The sequence below is a fragment of the Phascolarctos cinereus genome, unplaced genomic scaffold (assembly GCF_003287225.1).
Source record: "Phascolarctos cinereus isolate Bilbo 61053 unplaced genomic scaffold, phaCin_HiC Scaffold_9;HRSCAF=440, whole genome shotgun sequence".
NCBI classification, from domain to species: Eukaryota; Metazoa; Chordata; class Mammalia; order Diprotodontia; family Phascolarctidae; genus Phascolarctos; species Phascolarctos cinereus.
Genome location: NW_027556402.1, coordinates 192,943,951 through 192,963,635, shown reverse-complemented (window position 1 = coordinate 192,963,635; position 19,685 = coordinate 192,943,951). Strand labels below are relative to the sequence as shown.

The window sequence follows — 19,685 nt, the reverse complement described above, 5'->3', positions numbered from 1 at the left end:
AATTGCTCTTAGCAGGTCTTGCTTTGGGTTGGAAAATAAAGCATTGACAAGTTGAAGAGAAGCTGGCATAACTTAATGTCCTGATGCTGTCTCTCACAGGCACCATGAGTACATCTGTACCAACGCAGTAGCATTGATAGATAATTGTCCCTTATAGCTACCTGATAACTCTCAGCAGGGTCTTTTAGTCAACACAAATCTTTTCAGTTCAAATGAAAAATCTGACAGACTAAGGCCTCAAATCTTTCAGAACAAGCATTGTCCTAGAGTGCATTGATCTGTGATCAATGAATTCTGAGGGTGTTTCAGTTTTTGCATGGGCTGTGGCAGTCTCCCATTATTGGATTCCATTGAAATTGAAGTAGACTGTCAAGATGGCCCCCAACTGACTTAATGGCAGGTTGTTTCATAAGAAGTACTTATGAAAGATGAATTACTCCTTTATCTCTCTGCTTCCCCCCTCAAAAAATCACCCCTGTTAACAAAGACTTCCCCCCCTTAATAATATTTTATTTTTCCCAATTCATGTAAAGATGGTTTTCAACATTCACTTTTATAAGATTTTGAGTTCCAAATATTTTTCTTCCTCCCCTCCTCCCTCCCCCAATATGGCAAGCAATCTGATATAGGCTATACATGTACAATCATATTAAACACATTTCCCCACTGGTCATGTTGTGAAAGAAGAATCAGAACAAAAAGAAGAAACCACAAGAAAGATAAAGCAAGAGAGAGAGAGAGAGAGAGAGAGAGAGAGAGAGAGAGAGAAAATAGTATGATTCAGTCTGCATTCAGACTCCATAGTTCTTTCTCTGGCTTTGGAGACAACATTTTCCATCCTGTGTCTTTTGGAGTTGTTTTAAATCATTGTATTGCTGAGAAAAGCTAAGTCTATCAAAGTGGTCATCACACAGTGTTGCTGTCATTGTATATAATGTTCTGGTTCTGCTCACTTCACTCAGCATGAATTTGTGTAAGTCTTTCCACGTTTTTCTGAAATCCTCCTGCTCATCATTTCTTTTAGCACAATAGTATTCCATGACATTCATATATCGCAACTTGTTCAGCCATTCCCCAACTGATGAGCATTGCCTCAATTTCCAATTCTTTGCCACCACAAAAAAGCTGCTATGAATATTTTTTGTACATCTCCCTGCCCCCTTTTTTTCTTTTAATCTCTTTGGGATACAGACCTAATAGTGGTATTGGTGAATCAAAGGGTATACAATTTTATAGTCCTTTGGGCATAGTTCTGAATTGCTCTCTTGGATGGTTAGATTAGTTCACAACTTCATCAACAATTCATTAGTGTTCCAATTTTCCCACATCTTCAACATTTATCATTTTCCTTTTTTGTCATATTAGCCAATCTGATAGGTATGAAGTGGTGCCTCAAAGTTTTTTTAATTTGCATTTCTCTAATCAATAGTGGTTTAGAGTATCTTTTCATATGAATATAGATAGCTTTAATTTCTTTACCTGGAAACTGCCTGTTCATATGCTTTGACCATTTGTCAATTGGGGGGTGACTTGTATTCTTATAAATTTAACTCAGTTCTCTATATATTTTAGAAATGAAGCCTTTATCATAGACATTGACTGTAAAAATTGTTCCCTAGTTTTCTGGTTTCCTTCTAATCTTGGTTGCATTGGCTTTGTTGGTGCAAAACCTTTTTAATTTAATGTAATCAAAATTATCCAATTTGGATTTTATAATGTTATCTATCTCTTGTTTGGTCATAAATTCTTCTCTTCTTCATGGATCAGACAGTTAAAGTATGCCTTGTTCTCCTAATTTGCTTATAGATTCACCCTTTATGACTAAATCATGTACTCATTTTGACCTTATCTTGGTATATGATATAATATGTTGGTATATGCCTATATTCTGCCATATTATTTTCCAATTTTCCCAGCAGTTTTTTTTCCCCCGAATAGTGTGTGCTTATTCCAGAAGCTGTAGTCTTTGGTTTTATCAAACAGTAGATTGTGTTTTGTCCTTCATCCTTGAAGAGAACCATGACATCAGGGAGATGATGACATGACTTGCAATTGGCTTTGATTTGAGTGAGTGAGGGCTGTGCAAGGTTACCAGCTTCACATTCTCCTCCAGAGCCATCTGGGTCCAGTGGCCAGATATTCATCAGGACACTGGAGATGACTCAGAATGCAATGTGAGACCTTGGCCCTTTTAAGCTTAGGTCTTTTCAGGTTCTCACTTTGAGTGAGGCAACACCCATTCAGTGAATAGGCTTCTTCAAGAAGTGTGTTAAGGGATGTCCCCTTGATAAAAAAAAAAAAATCAAACTGGGAGGGGAAGACCCTTGGGGTTGCTGGCAAAAAAAAGAAACAATTACTATTTACATTCACTCTGAGCCAGGAAGGCCCAAAAAATAACCATTAAATGGTGCTTGGGCAGGGACCTATTGCTGTCCAATCTGTGAGCTCCAGAGTGAATTGGGTTTAAGGCTTGGTCTTTGAGAAAGAAATCTAGCCAGTAAACCCCAACGAGAAGGAGAGGGAGAAGGTGAAGGAGAAGGTGAGGGAGAGGGGATGATGAGCTGTTACGCAACTGGGTTACTATAGTCATTGGTCATTGACTACTTTGTATTGTGTACCTAACCTATTCCACTGATCTATCACTCTCCTTCCGTCCTTCCTTCCTTCCTTCCTTCCTTCCTTCCTTCCTTCCTTCCTTCCTTCCTTCCTTTCACAATGGAGGTTGAGTGACTTGCCTAGGGTCACACAGCTAGTAAAATGTCAAGAGTCTGGTCTGAGGCCTAATTTGAACTTAAGTCTTCCTGATTCCGGGGCTGGTGCTCTATCCATTGCGCCACCTAGCTGACCCTCCACCACTCTGTATCTTAGCCAGTATCAAATAGTTTTGATGCTTGCTGCAGTTTTAGATCTGTTATGGCTAGGCTACCTTCCATTGCATTTCTTTTCATTAATTCCTTTGATATTCTTGACCTTTTGTTTTTCCAGATGAATTTTATTATTTTTCCAGCTCTATAAAATAATTTTTGGTAATGACAGGTATGACACTAAATAAGTAAATTAATTAAGGTAGAATGGTCATTTTTATCATATTAGCTTCGTCTACCCATGAGCATCTGATATTTTTCCAATTATTTAGATCTTACTTTATTTCTGTGAAAAAAATATTTTGTGTTCATATAGTTCCTGGGTTTGTCTTGGCAGGTAGACTCTCAAATATTTTATGTTGTCTACAATTATTTTAAATGGAATTTCTCTTTCTGTCTCTTGTTGCTGAATTTTGTTAGCAGTATATAGAAATGCCAGTGATTTGTATAGGTCTATTTTATATCCTGCAACTTTGCTAAAGTTGTTAATTATTTCAAGTAGTTTTTTAGTGGATTTTCTAAGATTTTCTGAGTATACCATATTATCACCTGCAAAGAATGATAGCTTTGTTTCCTCATTGCCTTCTCTAATTCCTTCAATTTTTAAGAAAGACTTTTTAAGAAAGAAAAAAGTCAGAAAAATGTATTAGTACATTGAAAAAAATCTGACACCATATGCATTGTTCCACTACTACATAACTCTGACCCCTCTACAAGGGAGAGGGTCAAGATAGAAGGAAAGACGGATGAAAGGAAACAAACATTTATTAAGCAGCTATTATGTGCCAGGCACTGTGCTAAGTGCTTTACAAATATTATCTCATTTGATCTCCACAATAACCTTTACAAATGAGGAAAATGAGGCTGAGAAATAATTAAGTGATTTACCTAGAGTTACAAAGCTTAGTAAGTGTCTGACATTAGATTTGAACTCAGATCTTTTTGACTTCAGGCCCAGCACACTTTCCACTGTACAACCTTCTTTGAGATCAAATTTGTTCTTCATATTTTTGAAACATAATTCTAATAGTTAACATTTCTATAACTCTTTAGGATTTGCAAAGCAATTTGTAAAGCAAAATAAAACCATGTGAGATAGGTGCTATATGCTACAATGTTCATTTTCAATGATTGTGTGGTGGTTGTAATTTTCTATTTAAATTATGGTAGTTATTTTATATGTTTTTCTTTAGTCTGCTTACACTTCACTTTGAATCAGTTCATATAAATCTTTTCTTGCTTCTCTGTATTCATTATGCTCGTGTTTTCTTAATAGCACATTATTTTAAAAAATATATTAATATACCATAATTTATTTAGCCATTTTCTAATCAATGGTCAATTACTTTGTTTCCAGGAAAACTACTGCTATGAACATTTTGGGGGGGTCATGGGGCCATTTCACATCTCTGACAATCTTCGGTATCACCCCAAATTTAAATTTAGAGCATCATTTTAGCAAAGTGGTGGCCCACTGGTAGAGCCATAAATTAGAATGTAATGGACAAAAATTCTCTATCAATGGAAACATGGTGCAGTTGAAAACATGAGATGTGGAGCTAAAAACCCGGAGTTCAAGTTCCATTCTTGCTACCTGTATAACTCTGCACAAGTCATGAAACTTATCTGAGCTTTAGTTTCCTCATTTTTCTCCATTTATGATCCTATGATCTTCCCTTATAAGAAGAAAGTATATTTTGTAGAAGTCATCTTAATTTTTGAGAAATAAGTATCAAAACAGATCTCTTAATTAACATAAAATAAGATTAATTTTTTTTCACTATGGTTCTGAAAATGATGTAATTCAATAAACATTTATGAAGAGTGTATTTTGAGTAGAGTACTGTGCTAGACGTGTGAAACACATAGTCTGGTTGAGAAATACTTTTAGGTGTTAGATAGTTTTAGATATTGGACAGCTACTAGTTATTCTAAACAAAGTACTAGAGAAGGCTTAAAGGAAAAGGACACTACTGGCTAGAAGTATTTGGGAAATCAGGATGTATTAGTGTCAACTACTGATAAATTTCCTTTTTTTTATTCAGCCGATTTCATTAAGAAAGTATTAAAAGTACTGTTAGGAAAAACACATTAAGTTCATCACTTATTACCATGAAACATTTTAAAATATATTTATCCTTACCTGGTTTTAAAATAGCTAATTACTCCACCAAATTCCTTCTACAGTGCCTCATCATATTCTGGAGGGGATTGTAGGTTCTTGATGGATAAACTGGTGGGGTGAAGCTCTGGCCCATTCTCCCATGTTAGATGGTTTTTGAGGGTAGGTCCTATGCAAGACTGTGTCTGCCATTCAAGGACCAATCTAGCTAGTTAAGTGTGGTGTGGCTTATTAACAGAAAGGCCAACAGAAGTGATTTTTAACTTCAAAAAATTCATGATGACAATCAATTGTAACACAGATCCATTTTGATAGAAAGAAGTACTTTCACTGTTCACATGATTGATTGATAGAATTCTTTCCTTGATGTTTTAAAGTATTAAGTTAATTAAAGCATGGTTTGAAATACATGACCCAGGTTCAATTCAGTTTCATGCAGCTCTTTTCTCCTTGTTGGCAAGCTGAGCTTTGTAAAAAGTCTATTGCCTGGGGTTTGAATCATTCAGCTGTAGCCTGTGAGAGGAGGTCACAGCCTTCCAAAGAGCTAGTAGGCATTTCTGTTTGATTTATTGAAATGAATACTGTAGCTAGCTGTCACTGTGAGTAGCCCAACCTGTCACATCCTGTTCCTCTGATTGAGACCATGCCAGTGACTGATTTGCTTCAAGCTAATTCCAAAGGAAATAGCTCAGTGGAGCTAAATGCCCCAGGGATCAATCCAGTCACCAGGGACTCGCCACATGGTGCCTCAGTTCATAATATGCATTTGAGAAATTTCTTATGGCCTGTGGCACCCAGAACTTGCCTTCCATTCCTTGAAGAATAATAGGCATGGATTAGCTTTGTTCTGATTGATGACCTAAATCAGTCATGGATTATATTGCCTTTTTCATTTTTCTTGATCTTGGAGTTGCTTTTATAGGTTCCTTGATTTATTTTTCCTCCAAGTTGGTTTTACATTTCATCTTGGCTTTGACAGTATTAGCCGGTCTTTGTTCTTAGATTTTGTTAGTGTTCAGGATGCCATAAGACTCTTGGGAGGTGGGTGTTTAAATACATTACCAAGTGCCATTTTGACTGGCTCTTCCCTTTGTACTGGATAATTTGAGGCAGTTTAATTTCACATATACTTATGGAATATCTATTTTGTGCAGGCACCATACTGGGTGTTGTGGATTTAAAGATGAAAAAGACACATAGTCCTTAGTGTCTAGGGGCTTGCAATCAAATAGAGAGGCTATGGGCCCAGACAACCCAGAGGAGATGACTTGATGGGAGGAGAATGAAATATTTGGATTCCTTCTTGGAATACTATTTTTAAGTTCATAAAATAAAATACAGAGTGCAAAGGGAACTAATTATTTCAAAATACAATTACCTATCTGTCTATCTATATATTTCAAACCTCACAAGTTCAAAGACTCTAGATTAAGAACTCAGTGACTACATAAGCTAAAAGGGTGTGGTTGTACAGTGGAAAAAACACCAGGCTTGGAATTAGAAGGTTCTCACTCTGCAACTCATGGCATGTGTGGCCTTGGACAAATCACTGAGACTAATTTCCCTCATTCATAAAATGAAGGAGTTGGGGTCCATGGTCTTTGGGTCCCTTCCAGCTCTAAATTCTGTGATCCTGTGAACTTTAAAGATCTGTCCAAACTCTGGAATTCATAAGTATGGTAAGGCTACAGTATTATAATATAAAAAGTGGAGTATAAAATAGAACATTAATTCACAGAAGTTGAAAGATCATTTCTAGTTGGGGAGGAATGAAGGAAATCTTTATGATTGAAATGACATTTGGTGTGAGTCTTAAAGGATAGATAGGGATTGGATAATTGTATAATATGTTGTTTTTCCCCCTCTGTGCCTCTGTAAAATAAAGAGGGTAGGCTAATAGGTGATGGCTCAGGGTGCTTCTCCCTCTAAATTATTGTACATTGTACATCGTACAAGCATTATCCCATTTGATCTTCATAGCAGTCTTGTACTACAGACTGTTATCCCCATTCTGAGGTTCAGAGAGATGATGTGATTGGCCCAAGGCCACATAACCAGTAAGATGTAAGACCAGGACTCATAGGACCATAAAGCTACTAAATCCAACCTATTTTATAGATGAAGAAATTGATTCCCAGGAAGGTCAAGAGCTGAAGGGATTATAAGGTACAAGAGAAAGAGAAGGAACATTATTTCCCCTTAATCTCTGTTGACACAGGAGTAGGTGATCTAGGATTTGAACCTAGGTCTTCTGACCCTTCAACCTAGTGATTTTTTTTTCAGTAGATCATGATACCTCTTTTATGACCTCATCACTTTAGATATAACATCTTTCAGACCCTGTGAAAGAATTGCTGTTCAGTCACTTCAGTTGTGTCTGACTCTTTGTGACCACATTTGAGATTTTCTTGGCAAAGATACTGAAGTGGTTTGCTATTTCCTTTTCCATCTCATTTTGCAGATGAAGAAACTGAGGCAAACAAGGCTAAGTGTCTTGTTTAGGGTCACACAGCTAGTAAATGTCTGAGACCAGATTTGAGCTCAGGAAAATGAGTCTTTCTGACTCCAGGCCTTGTTCTCTATCCACTGTGCCACCTAGTTGACCCGTGAAAGAATTATTCTCCTTTAAATTTGGATGAAAAGTAATTATTCAAGAATTATGTTCCTATAGCCAGTTTCTCCAGAAAGGAAGCCCAGGCTACATAATGTATTTGCTTGCCTGGTTTTGGCCTTTGTTGTGATGTGTTGTAGTTGCAAGGATAAAGTCTATTGAAGAACATTTTGGCTCGGTCAGGGCTTCCCCCTTAAGGTGATGACTGCCCATGAAAGCATTTTCTGGCCTGTATTTCCTGACCAACAGCAACATTAAATGTACAAAGAACCTACACAGTTCTATTTTTAGTCTCTCTGACAACTCCACCCCTCCTAGGAACATTCAGAAAATGCATGAGAAAGTGAGGGGTGGAAGGTTGGGGTTGGGGGCTGAGGTTGTATCTCTTCTTAATTCTGACCAAGTCACTTGCCTTTTAACACCAAGGGTTATGATCCTCCCATTTTCCTTGATTTCTTAAAACTCTCCTATTTCATGCCAATGAAAGCCTCAAAAGGAGATGAGATCCATTATCTATATTGGGCAAGCCCAGGACTTTGTCCAGCCTGGACCACCACACTACAATGGATTCTCCCACACATTTCTCTGTGCTCTTCCATGGCTGGTCAGGACACTTGAAATAGAGAGCAGGGCAGGAGGCAGTCAGTCTATTTAACCACTACAGCCAATTATAAGGATAATAATAATACCTCACATTTAGAGGGTACCTTACCTTATAGTTACACAGCCTTTAAAGACCTGATTTCATTTTAGTTTGTGGTGATGCCTTTGCTTTTAGTAAGGATTAATGGCTCCTTTTCTTTTTTTTTTCCCAGATAAGAAAACTGAGGTTAAAGGTGGTTAAGTGACTTCCTCTGGGTCACAGGCAAGGGAAGTGGGATTTGTACTCAGTTCTCACTTTTAAGTCCAGGGTTATTTTGTTTTTTTTTTTTAAATAATATGTACCAACATAGTCTGGTTGTTAAGCTAAGCACTGTTGTTGAAGGGTTAGTAGTCCCTTGTGAGGACAGATGTCCAAATTGGGAGCCACACAAATGTGTAAGCCAACAGGCCTATCTGAGTCAGTCCTAGGATTTTTTCAGAGGAGAAAAATCTAAGTGACTGAAATGCAAGTGGAAAGCCAGTTATAGGAGTGGCACTTTGGATCTGCATCAGGAAGTGAGATACAGGAAATATTGGGATACTGAGTGTCTGATTCACCCCATATACCCAAGGCTCTGGCCTTCTGTAGCAGCTCTGTGTATTCCCTATTCCTGCCTTGTGCTAATACATAATGACCATAGATTGAGTCCACCATAGTCTGTTGATCCACCAATTCTAATAAGACGTTGGACTTAGAAGCATACCTTTCCCACTTCTAACATGCTGCCTTTCTGCAAACTGGTCAGTCAGATGCTTTTTCTCCAGCAATCCTAGTACAATAATCAATATATTTAAGGGGCAGGTAGGTGGCACAATGGGTAGTGCCTGGAGTCAGAAAGACACTTCTTCCTATGTTCAAATCTGACCTCAGACACTTACTAGCTGTGTGACCCTGGGCAAATCACTTAATAGTTCCTCATCTATAAAATGAGCTGGAGAAGGAAATGGTAACCACTCTAGTATCTTTGCTGAGAAAACCCCAAATAGGGTCACGTGGAGTCAGACACAATTGAAACTACTGAACAGCAACAACAAAATACTTGTTTACTGGTTGATATGAAGCTTTCTTTGGGGTTGCAACCACTACTTTATGGTAAGCTATTGGGTTCATGGAGGAAGGGACTATGGAAGAAAGGAACTATATAGGATAAGTTACAGGATAAATGGATATGGGAATTAAGTGGATTGGAGATGGGAGGAAACTGTGAGAAAACCAGCCTGACTGAATTGGAGAGTTCTTATTGAGAATATTGAGAAAGAAGGTTGGATTGGAAATATGGGGCTACATTGTGGAGGGTCTTAAAAGTTATTTGCTAAGTCAGTGAATGAAGAAATGAAAATGAATTTATTGTATATATCTTGTGTACTAGGTATTGTGCTAGGTGCTAGGAATACAAAGACAAAAGTGAAACAGTTCCTGCCCTCAAAAAGCTTGCATTCTAATCGGGAGTGACAATATAGGGAAATGATGGCCAGGGAGCAAAAATCTGGTTTGGGGAATCCCTGGGATTGTGAAGTGGAAGCATAGGACATTTGATTGACAATTGATTGTCGTACCCTTTTCAGTAGCAATGGTAATATTGATTTGATTACGGTTCTCAGAGCAAGAGGTGGAAAGTGTTGGTAGAGAATAAGGGAAGGAGAGAGACTAATAAATCGACAGGGAACATGGCAAGATGTTTGGGTGAGCCCTGTAGCTCAATGGCCTGCAAGACACAAGGTCCAGGGCTGACTACATATAAGGAATTAAATGTGTGTACACTCCCTTATTCCCTCACACATCAATCACAACATTGTAGAATGTATTAACATTCCAAGGAGAGAATGGGCATAGTATCTGAAGGTCAGGTTCATGATGTGGCTTTTCCTGGTGGGGAGAAAATGAGGGCACAGCTGCTGGGGCTTTTTGGTTCCTTTAATTGGATGGGATTTATTCATTCTGAGAAGCTCTATGGGTAACTTAAGCTCATTTCCATCTTTGTAAGGAATGGTGCAGAACACTGTCCAATGTAGATATGCGAATTCATAATACTCTACCTTCTGCTAGTTCTGCCATTTCTTTCTCATCATCTTAGTCCAAGTTGAACAAGGCGACCTGAGCTTGCCCAACAGAGATACTGTTATCTCACCTGCTTCGTTTCTACAGCAACCTTTTAAAGTAGACTGCATCAGGAATAATAATAAACCCCATTTTACAGAGGAGGAAACTGAAGCTTAGAGGTTATATCTGATTGATAGAATGTAAATTCCTTGAGGTTAAGGACTAATCTTCGTTTTTGTTTTTGTACTCCTAGTACCTACTACAGTACAATTGTCTCCAAAAGGCACTTAACATATATTTGTTGATTGGATTCATGAGTCAATAAAAATTTTTAAGCACCTACTGTATGTCAGGCATTGTACTAGTGCCAAGGACAAAAAATGAGGCAAAAGACAGTACCTGTCCTCAAGGAGCTTATAATACATATATTTTTTCTTTTTATTCTTTTTAGGCAGTTGGGGTTAAGTGACTTTCCCAGGGTCACACAGCTAAATGTCAAGTGTTTGGTCTGAAGCCGGATTTGAACTCAGGTCCTCCTGACTTCAGGGCTGGTGCTCTATCCACTGTGCCACCTAGCTGGCCCAGGAGCTTATAATATAATGGGATAGACAACATACAAGCAAATATATATGCAAAGCAAGCTATATACAAGATAAACAAGAAATTAACAGAGAAAGGCACTAGAATTAAGAGACATTGGGGAAGGCTTCCTGTAAAAGGTGGGATTTTAGTTGAGACTTTACAGGGTTGGGGTGAGTTTGTGATTTTTCTAAGCTCACACATCTTGTAAATGTAAAGAGCCTGGAATATAGATTTTGTATCTTTGAGTCCAGCATTTTAATGAGAATGATACGAGAAATGCTATCTAGTATCTGGTTCAGTCCCCATAGTTCTGATTAATGGAAATGAACAAAATCTTTAGAACCACCCTGGAACTCTTGTTCTCAGAAGCATTCACACTTTTTATTCTCTCCAATGACATGAATACTGAAATGAACCAATATAACAATTTGATAATTGTCTAACTTTTTTTTCCAGAAAAGTAAATGTGTGTTTATATCTAGAATGTTGTCTCCTTGATGGGGACTGTTTTTCATTTTTGTCCTTGTATTCCCAGAACCTAGAACATTGTATTGCCTTGGCTTCGATGAGACCAAATAAGAAATAACTGAAATGTCTTGACTTGATAGTGACTTGATTTAATTTTTTTTAAAGGAATTTGGGATGGGAGAAAGAAGACATTTCATTGAACCCAAACCCCATATTCCTTTATTTTTTTTGAAGGGAGTTATTAATAATTCACATATAGTGCTTTCCTTCTACAGTCCTGTGAGGTGTAGAGTGCTAGCATGATTATTGCACTTTACAGTGTTATCACTAGCGTATGACTCTCATTCTTTTAGCTGTAAGCTCTTTCTGTGACCCCAAGCAGTCCCGAAGTACGAGGGTCACGCTGGTTTGCTTAGGCATTTTAGGTTACCATAGATTTAATTTAATTATGCCAGTTCTTGGACTTGTGTAACTTGTTTGTGTTGTAATTAAAGAACCCTGTGGTATAGTGGAAAGCAACCTGGATTTAGAGTCAGCAAACATTGGTTTAATTCCTGACTCGATTGCAGCCCTAAGCCTGTGAGCAAGTAATTTTATCCCTCTGCGTTTTGGTCTCCTCATCTGTAAATTAAGGATGCTAGAATTTGTGTGGTTATATGCCTATTATTGAAAAATTCAATAAACCTAAAACACACAAAATATCCTCATTTTCCCATCATTTGCTTTGTAAGTTGTTTTGTTTCCCCCTTTGGCTTTTTGCATGGTTTTCAATAAGAATTGGTTGGAGATTTTCATCATGGGATGGTGTAGCACACCTGACTGTCGAATAATCATTGTTCATGCTTTCAGAGCACTTTACTTTGGAAAATCCAAAGGATTTTCTCCATCTGTCATTTTCTCTGAACCATACATTAACCCTTCAAGGTTGTCAGGACAGTGATTATTTCTTCTAGTTTACAGGTATGGAAAGTAAGGACTAAAATGAATGGTTTCTCCTAGTTAAAGTGATTCATCTTGGATAAACAATGGAGCCTGGCCTAGAATTCTAGGCCTCTTGCCTTCCAATCCATTGTTATGTCTATTTTAGCCCAATTAATTCTGGAATAAAAGGTAATTTATTTCTTTATGAGCTGCTTCGTTTTTTACCATAAGGTTCTTGGTCATCAAATTGTTTGAGACTTTCATTTCAGTGAGTAATGATGCAGAACACTACCTCTACTAATGGTAATCACAAGAACTCCAATAATTTTCCCAGCACTTTCAGGTTTACAAAGTCCTTTGTTCATAACCACACAAAGAGGTAGGTAGTTCAAGTATTGTCATTCACTTTTTAAAGATGAGCAAACCTTCTTAAGAGATGGGTGACTTAAAGCCAGTTAAAAAAATCAGTAAATGGGAAAATCTCTATCCAGACTCAAGTCAGGTTTCCTGATTTCAAGACCAGAGCTGCTAGTATGGAATTGGATAAGTTATTTCACTGTGTTGAACTTACGTTTCTGAGTCCCTTGCTAGCTATCTCATAAGACAGTTGTTTGGAGCTAATTTGATCATATCTGTAAAGTGCTTTGTAAACTGTGAATTGCTATAAATTTGAACTGCTTAGATGTTATCTGGTGAAGGAAATGATGTGCAGAAGGATTTTTAAAAAGCCGTTTCCTATTTCAAGTAAATTTTCAGTCATTGAAGTATTCGGATTGAGAATATCTCTAATTTTTTAAATGGGTGTCATTTTAGTTTCCAACACCCAACACTCCTAGTTTGTAGAAATAAATGACCAAAACAAGGCTCAGTTTATCATTCAATCCAACGATATGTTTATTATTTATTTATATACATAGGATATTGTATAGTATACTGGAAGTGGAGAGTAAAGTGTGATGCCATAAAACTTGGTTTCCCCCCATCATGAAACCTATAACTATTCAGAGTAGTGGAGGGGGCAGTATAACACAGTATTCTTCTAGCTTTTCAAGGTTGTAGACATTCTTCATGGTAGCTTATTTTAACTGGTCTACTTTGCTGTTTCTTGAAAGATTATGATTCGGATGCAATGAGCAGTTCATATGAATCATATGATGAAGAAGAAGAAGATGGGAAAGGGAAGAAGACGAGACACCAGTGGCCATCAGACGAAGCCTCCATGGATCTTGTGAAAGATGCTAAAATCTGTGCATTCCTCTTAAGAAAGAAACGGTTTGGACAGTGGACCAAGCTGCTTTGTGTCATCAAAGATACCAAACTACTGGTAAAACTTTTGGAACAGATAGTTTTAAGTAAAATCTACCCTAGCGTATAGACAAATTCTAATGCATTACCCATTGTTTGCACATTCAGAATCAATATTCACTTTGAGAAAGGGGAGGAAACCAAAGCACTAAGGTATTGAATGACTTCCTGACAGCTGTATGTCAAGCAAGTGAGCCCAGAAAGTTATGTGTAAATTGAAGTTTTGCTTATTGAATGACATTTTAAATTAAATTTGACTCAGCTTGATTCAACAAATATTAAGAAATGACAGCATCAAAAATTATTAATATAAATCATTTTTTATGGTAGAATTGAAAAGGCCTTCTAGTTTCATTTCTTCTACTTATCAGATATGTGACCTTGAGCAATTCTCTTCCCCTCTCTGTGCCTTGATTTCCTTATCTGTGAAATTTGAACACTAATATTTGGGCTGCTTACAATACCAAAGTTATTATGAAGAAAGTATTCTATAAACCTTAATTTTGTTACATAAATCTCATCCATTATCACCTACTTTGGTCCCTTCATTTTGCAGATGAGGAAACTGTGTTGAGAGGCTTGAAGTGAAATCACCCAAGGTCACACAGTCAATGGAAGGAATAGAATCTAGGACTCTTGATACCTCCCCCACCCCCAGTAGTTCCCTTCCTTGAGATGAGCTTATTATTCATAGGAAAAGAAAAGAATCCTTCTGCAAATCAAATACGCATGCACTGCATTATCAGTTGTAAATCTGCCTTTTAAAAAATATTAGGTCTATGACATGTGAGGGCACACCCCTCAGATCATTGTGGTTCCATATGGCACTAGTCTTTAAATCCATTCATCTTTTTCCAGATGCCCTTGGTTTGGGGGTATTTGTATTTTACTGTCAATGTGATATTGCCTTTCCAAACCAGCATGATTCAGCTACATGTTATTGCCAAATCTAATGGCCTCTGGCAGTACTCATCCTTCTTAACCTTTTTTCTGACATTTGATGCCATGGACCATTCTCTTATAGATATTTTCTTCTCTTTTGCCTTCCGAGATTCTGCACTATTTATTATGTTTGTTCTTCAAGCTTTTTGACTGTGCCTTCTCGTTTTCTTTGCTCACCCACTAAGCATAAATGCCCCCCCAAGGCTCTCTCCTTCATCTTTTTTCTCTTTTTTCTACTCCCTGCTTTGATAATTTCATCTGTGGCTTCAATGATCACTTTCCTGTAAATGACAATCAAATTTATAGATTCATCTCAGTCTCTCTTCTACATTAGACCCCTTTTTTTTTTCCTTTTTGGTGAGGCGATTGGGGTTAAGTGACTTGCTCAGGATCACATAGCTAATATGTGTCAAGTGTCCAAGGCCAGATTTGAACTCAGGTCCTCCTGACTACAAGGCCAGAGCTCTATCTACTGCGCCACCTCGCTGCCCCCTCTAAACCCTTATTTCTGATAGCCAGTGCTGCATGTCTCGAGGCAGGTTCTCTGCTCACATTACAAATTCATCATATCCAAAACCGAGCAAATTCTCTTCCTCTCAAGCTTTATGGCCCCCAAACGCCTCTGTTTCACAGAATCTCAGAGTTTGAATGGACTTTGGAGGCCATTCTGTATCTGAATAAGAATGCCTTTTATGATTCAGACAACAAATTGCCAGCTAGCCCTTCCCTGAAAACCTCTGGTGAGGTGGAACCTTTTGAATAGCTCTTGTTGTTAGAAAAAAAAATCTCATATTTTAAGCCTAAATCTGTGTTGTGCCTTTGAATGTTCCATCCATTGCTCTCGGGCCCCAAAATTTGGAGAGCGTTTGACTCTTCCCTCAACTTCCCAGGCCACCTCCAATAGACTGTGAATTCCAAGAGGGCAAGGGCTGATTCATTCTTCTCTGTGTACCTCCAGCACTTCAATTCCTGGAACAGAGGAAGTAATGGATACTCATCAAATAGGACCATTGATTGTAAATTGCAGATCTTGAGCAGATTGGAGAAAGAATTCACAGTTCAGAGTGATTGTAGGGACAGGTCACTTGGCACTTCCTTTTTCACTGTGATACATATTTTTCCATGAAAGTAGCATTATTGCCAGCTACTTTTCCCCTTTTCTTTCAAGATTAAAGTTTATATCACCCAAGCTTCAAGGTGCAGGAGCTACTTAGGGCTTGATCTCAATACTGATTTTCATGAGAACTTTGACTTATTCCACTTTCAATGTGGGCCACTTCACCCCTCTTGAGGCAAACTGGTTCCCCACTCCTCTTCCTACAGGCTCACCATATCAATACTGAATTAATTGGTATAACCCAGACCACTTCAAAATTGCTGAGCTCAAGAGATCTGCCAGCCTTTGCCTCCCCAGTAACATGTGACACCATGACTGGCTATTTTCTCTTTTCTTTGAATTCTTATTGACATCTTTTGTTGATCTTCGTTTCTGAGCATATCTCCTCTCCCTCTTCAACTCAATGAGCCATCCCTTGCAACAACAAGAAAAACAAATTTTTAAATGAGGTGAAAAACATACTTCAAAAAACCAACCAAGCCATCAACTTCATCTGACAGTATATGAGATGTACCATGACCACAGTCCCCCACCTCTGCAAGGGAGGTAATGTGTGACATTTTAACAAGCCTAAAATTAGAACTTCTTAGTTCTCTTCTGAAGTGAGCTATGGTATTCTCCTATGCCAGGCCATGCAAGTGGGGCATGAAGGGCCTGGAGGTTTTGAAGGGAAAAGTATCTGAAGGGAAATACCTTTCTGCCTTTGAAACCTAAATGCTGAGTTTTCTAGAATTAAACAGAAAGGCAGGGAGAGGGGAGAGAATAAAAAATGAAGGTTCAAGCAGCAGTGGAAAGGGAGACCCATGTGGTTTGCTAAAACACTATAATCCTTAAGAAGAACTCACATTTCCAGTTGTACAGTTGGCAAAGTTCTTTCCTCCCACTTTTTGAAGGAAAAGCATTAGACAAATACAATTATTCCTGTTTAATGGATGAATGAACTGGTACTGAAAGAGATGAAGTGACTTGTTCCTGTCTTCAGGCTCTAAGGCCCAACCATCTTCCACACAGTATGCAGAAGAAAGCATAGGGAAAGCTACCCAAATAAATTAATAGTCCACAGACTACCTGTGATTTTGGGGGGCCTTCTTCTGAAATAAGCTTGAAGTTAAGCCTTTGCATTATAGTATCGTCAAAGAAGCCTTTGCATTTGTTTTCCTCTGTGTTTTGAAGAATTTCCCAAGAATTGTCTCATCAAAACATAATTTTTATGTCATCCATGGATGATTTTATGAGTATCCTGAATAGCATCTTAGAGCTGGAAGGGTCCTCAGAGACATATGTAGTCCAACTCTTTCCTTTTACAGATGAGGAAACAGTGGTCCAGAGAAGGGTCATTTTCAGTAAGGCAAAGAATCAACTGTTTTTGTCAACTTTTGAGTGTTCATTATGGGACACTTAAGAAATGCTATGCTAAATTTGTAATGAAGACATTGCTTTTTTTTTCCCTTTTAATTAAGTTTCTTATTCAGTTTTTTGAAACAGTGAAGATGCATATTTTCACCACGTGTGGCCTAAAATGCTCCCAAGTTTAGTTTTAGCCAGTATGATGCCATGCGGAATTATGAAAAATAAATAGTAAAAAGGAAACTGGGGGGAGAGGGGCAGCAAAAACTTAACAAATGTATTCTCAGTTCATATGAGATTTGTTGTCTGACTGAATAATTGCCCTCTAAGGCTTAATTATACACACACACACACACACACACACACACACACACACACATATTTCTCATCCATTAAAAATTAAAATTAAATGCAATTTAGGTGGGATGTTTTTAAAATGCAGCCAAATGTCTAGTTTAAATGTATCAACTATGATTATTTGGTACTGTAAACATGAAAATGTAAAGTGTAGCTTGTGTTGACAAATACCTATTAGTTACCAGGACTTTATAAAAGAAGGAATTAGCCTCATTTTCCTCTTTCATGAACTGGGAGGTTCTGCTAGAATCTAGATGATCTCCCAGGTACCCCCTAGCTCTGGTTTTTTATGGTTCCATGGTTTAAGATTCCTTCCATCTCTGACATTGTTCTGGGTATGAAGAGATCTTCTAGCTCCAATGTTTTTCCTTGTATTTCTCAAATTCTGTGTTCTACAGCCCACTCTTCTGTCTTGGATTCTCTACAGTGTTCTACAATTGTTTGGAACTAAGTTACCTTTTCCTAATTTTTCTCTAGATAACATTCCTTTTCCCCCTTCTTCTGTTTTCAGCCTATTCTTATATTCATCAAAAATGTTTAAGCCTGGGAAAACACCTATCTAATAAAACGTAGTGAATATGTATCATCCTACCTTTCCCTTAAAGGAACAGACCCATCAGTTATAAAAAAAAAATGTAAAGCAGAAAAAAATATTGTGGTCTTTCATACCCATGCTAGTCAAAAGTAATAAAAAGCCTTCTGGACCCTCGAGAGAAAATAAACACAATTATTAAGGTGAAGAAGGAACTCTAGAAATTTTCAAGAAAATGGAAGATTAAGGAAAAGATGTTTGAAGTAGTATCAGTCTTAACTATTCTGTTGGCAAATCTATCGGCCTAGCCAGTGTGATTATATCATTATTATTTATTTTGTACTAGGAAATGCTTATTGAAAGTTTAGGTGGGGCAGCTAGGTGGTGCAGTGGATAGAGCACTGGCCCTGGAGTCAGAAGGACCTGAGTTCAAATCCTGCCTCAGACACTTGACACTAGCTGTGTGAACCTGGGCAAGTCACTTAACCCCAATCGCCTCACCCCCCCAAAAAATGTAAATGGACATAGCTGTGAAATTGGGAGAGGTGTTAATTTGATCCCCTATTTAAATTAAGTATACAGATGGTTTATAGAGATTTCTGTAGCTTATGTTTAGATATTTCCAATTTTCCCTGGGCCAGTACCGTTCCACTCAGTCTGGAGCCAGCAAAAGATACCACATAGAAAGACTCTTCTTGCTCTTTCTATGGTTCCATTGTGCAAAAGTATGGAGAAGGAGTACAGTGACTAGCAGCTGAGCCAAATAAAACCTACCTGGAGCCTGGGACAGAAGGGTTTGCTGGTCTTCAGCCACATATAAGATCACTGAGGGATCTTGAGCGCTCTGAATAATCTCCCTCAAATCATAGATTAGTAAAAATCCAATGGTGCAAAGTGGGGCAGAGGGGAAATCCAGAAATGGTGCCGAGACACTGGGTGGGCAAGCACCATTAAGTCATGATGTCCCTTATATGCTGTGTTGATGGATCCACACGGAAATGGAAATGTACTATTTTGGTGGCATGTTGGTGATGTCTACTCATCATCTCTTGAGAGAATATAGAATTGTAGGATCTCAGCGTTGAGAGACCCAAGAGTTCAAGTCATCCAACCTATCTCTGAGCCGGCATTGATGTCCCTGGGGTGTGTTTTGCTTAGATATTACCACCCTCCTTCTCCCCCCCCCAACATTGCTCTTCTTTACAAAATAAATAGTAATGATATATTCACACTGGCTAGGCCGATAGATTTGCCAACAGAATAGTTAAGACTGATACTACTTCAAACATCTTTTCCTTAATCTTCCATTTTCTTGAAAATTTCTAGAGTTCCTTCTTCACCTTAATAATTGTGTTTATTTTCTCTCGAGGGTCCAGAAGGCTTTTTATTACTTTTGACTAGCATGGGTATGAAAGACCACAATATTTTTTTCTGCTTTACATTTTTTTTTTATAACTGATGGGTCTGTTCCTTTAAGGGAAAGGTAGGATGATACATATTCACTACGTTTTATTAGATAGGTGTTTTCCCAGGCTTAAACATTTTTGATGAATATAAGAATAGGCTGAAAACAGAAGAAGGGGGAAAAGGAATGTTATCTAGAGAAAAATTAGGAAAAGGTAACTTAGTTCCAAACAATTGTAGAACACTGTAGAGAATCCAAGATAGAAGAGTGGCCTGTAAAACATAGAATTTGAGAAATACAAGGAAAAACATTGGAGCTAGAAGATCTCTTCATACCCAGAACAATGTCAGAGATGGAAGGAATCTTAAACCATGGAACCATGAAAAAACAGAGCTAGGGGGTACCTTTAGGCCTCCCTTGCTACTTTTG

The 19,685-nt window shown here is 37.9% G+C and overlaps 1 protein-coding gene across 3 annotated transcripts in view; it reads left to right on the top strand.

Moving 5' to 3' along the window:
- The window catches only part of AFAP1 (actin filament associated protein 1), a 251,402-nt gene that overhangs the window by 115,362 nt on the left and 116,355 nt on the right, over positions 1-19,685 (top strand). For all 3 annotated transcript variants that reach the window (XM_020992125.2, XM_078148735.1, XM_020992127.2), the window contains exon 5: positions 13,364-13,575. In XM_020992125.2, coding sequence (XP_020847784.1) covers positions 13,364-13,575 — 212 coding nt within the window. The remainder of the gene's footprint in view (positions 1-13,363; positions 13,576-19,685) is intronic.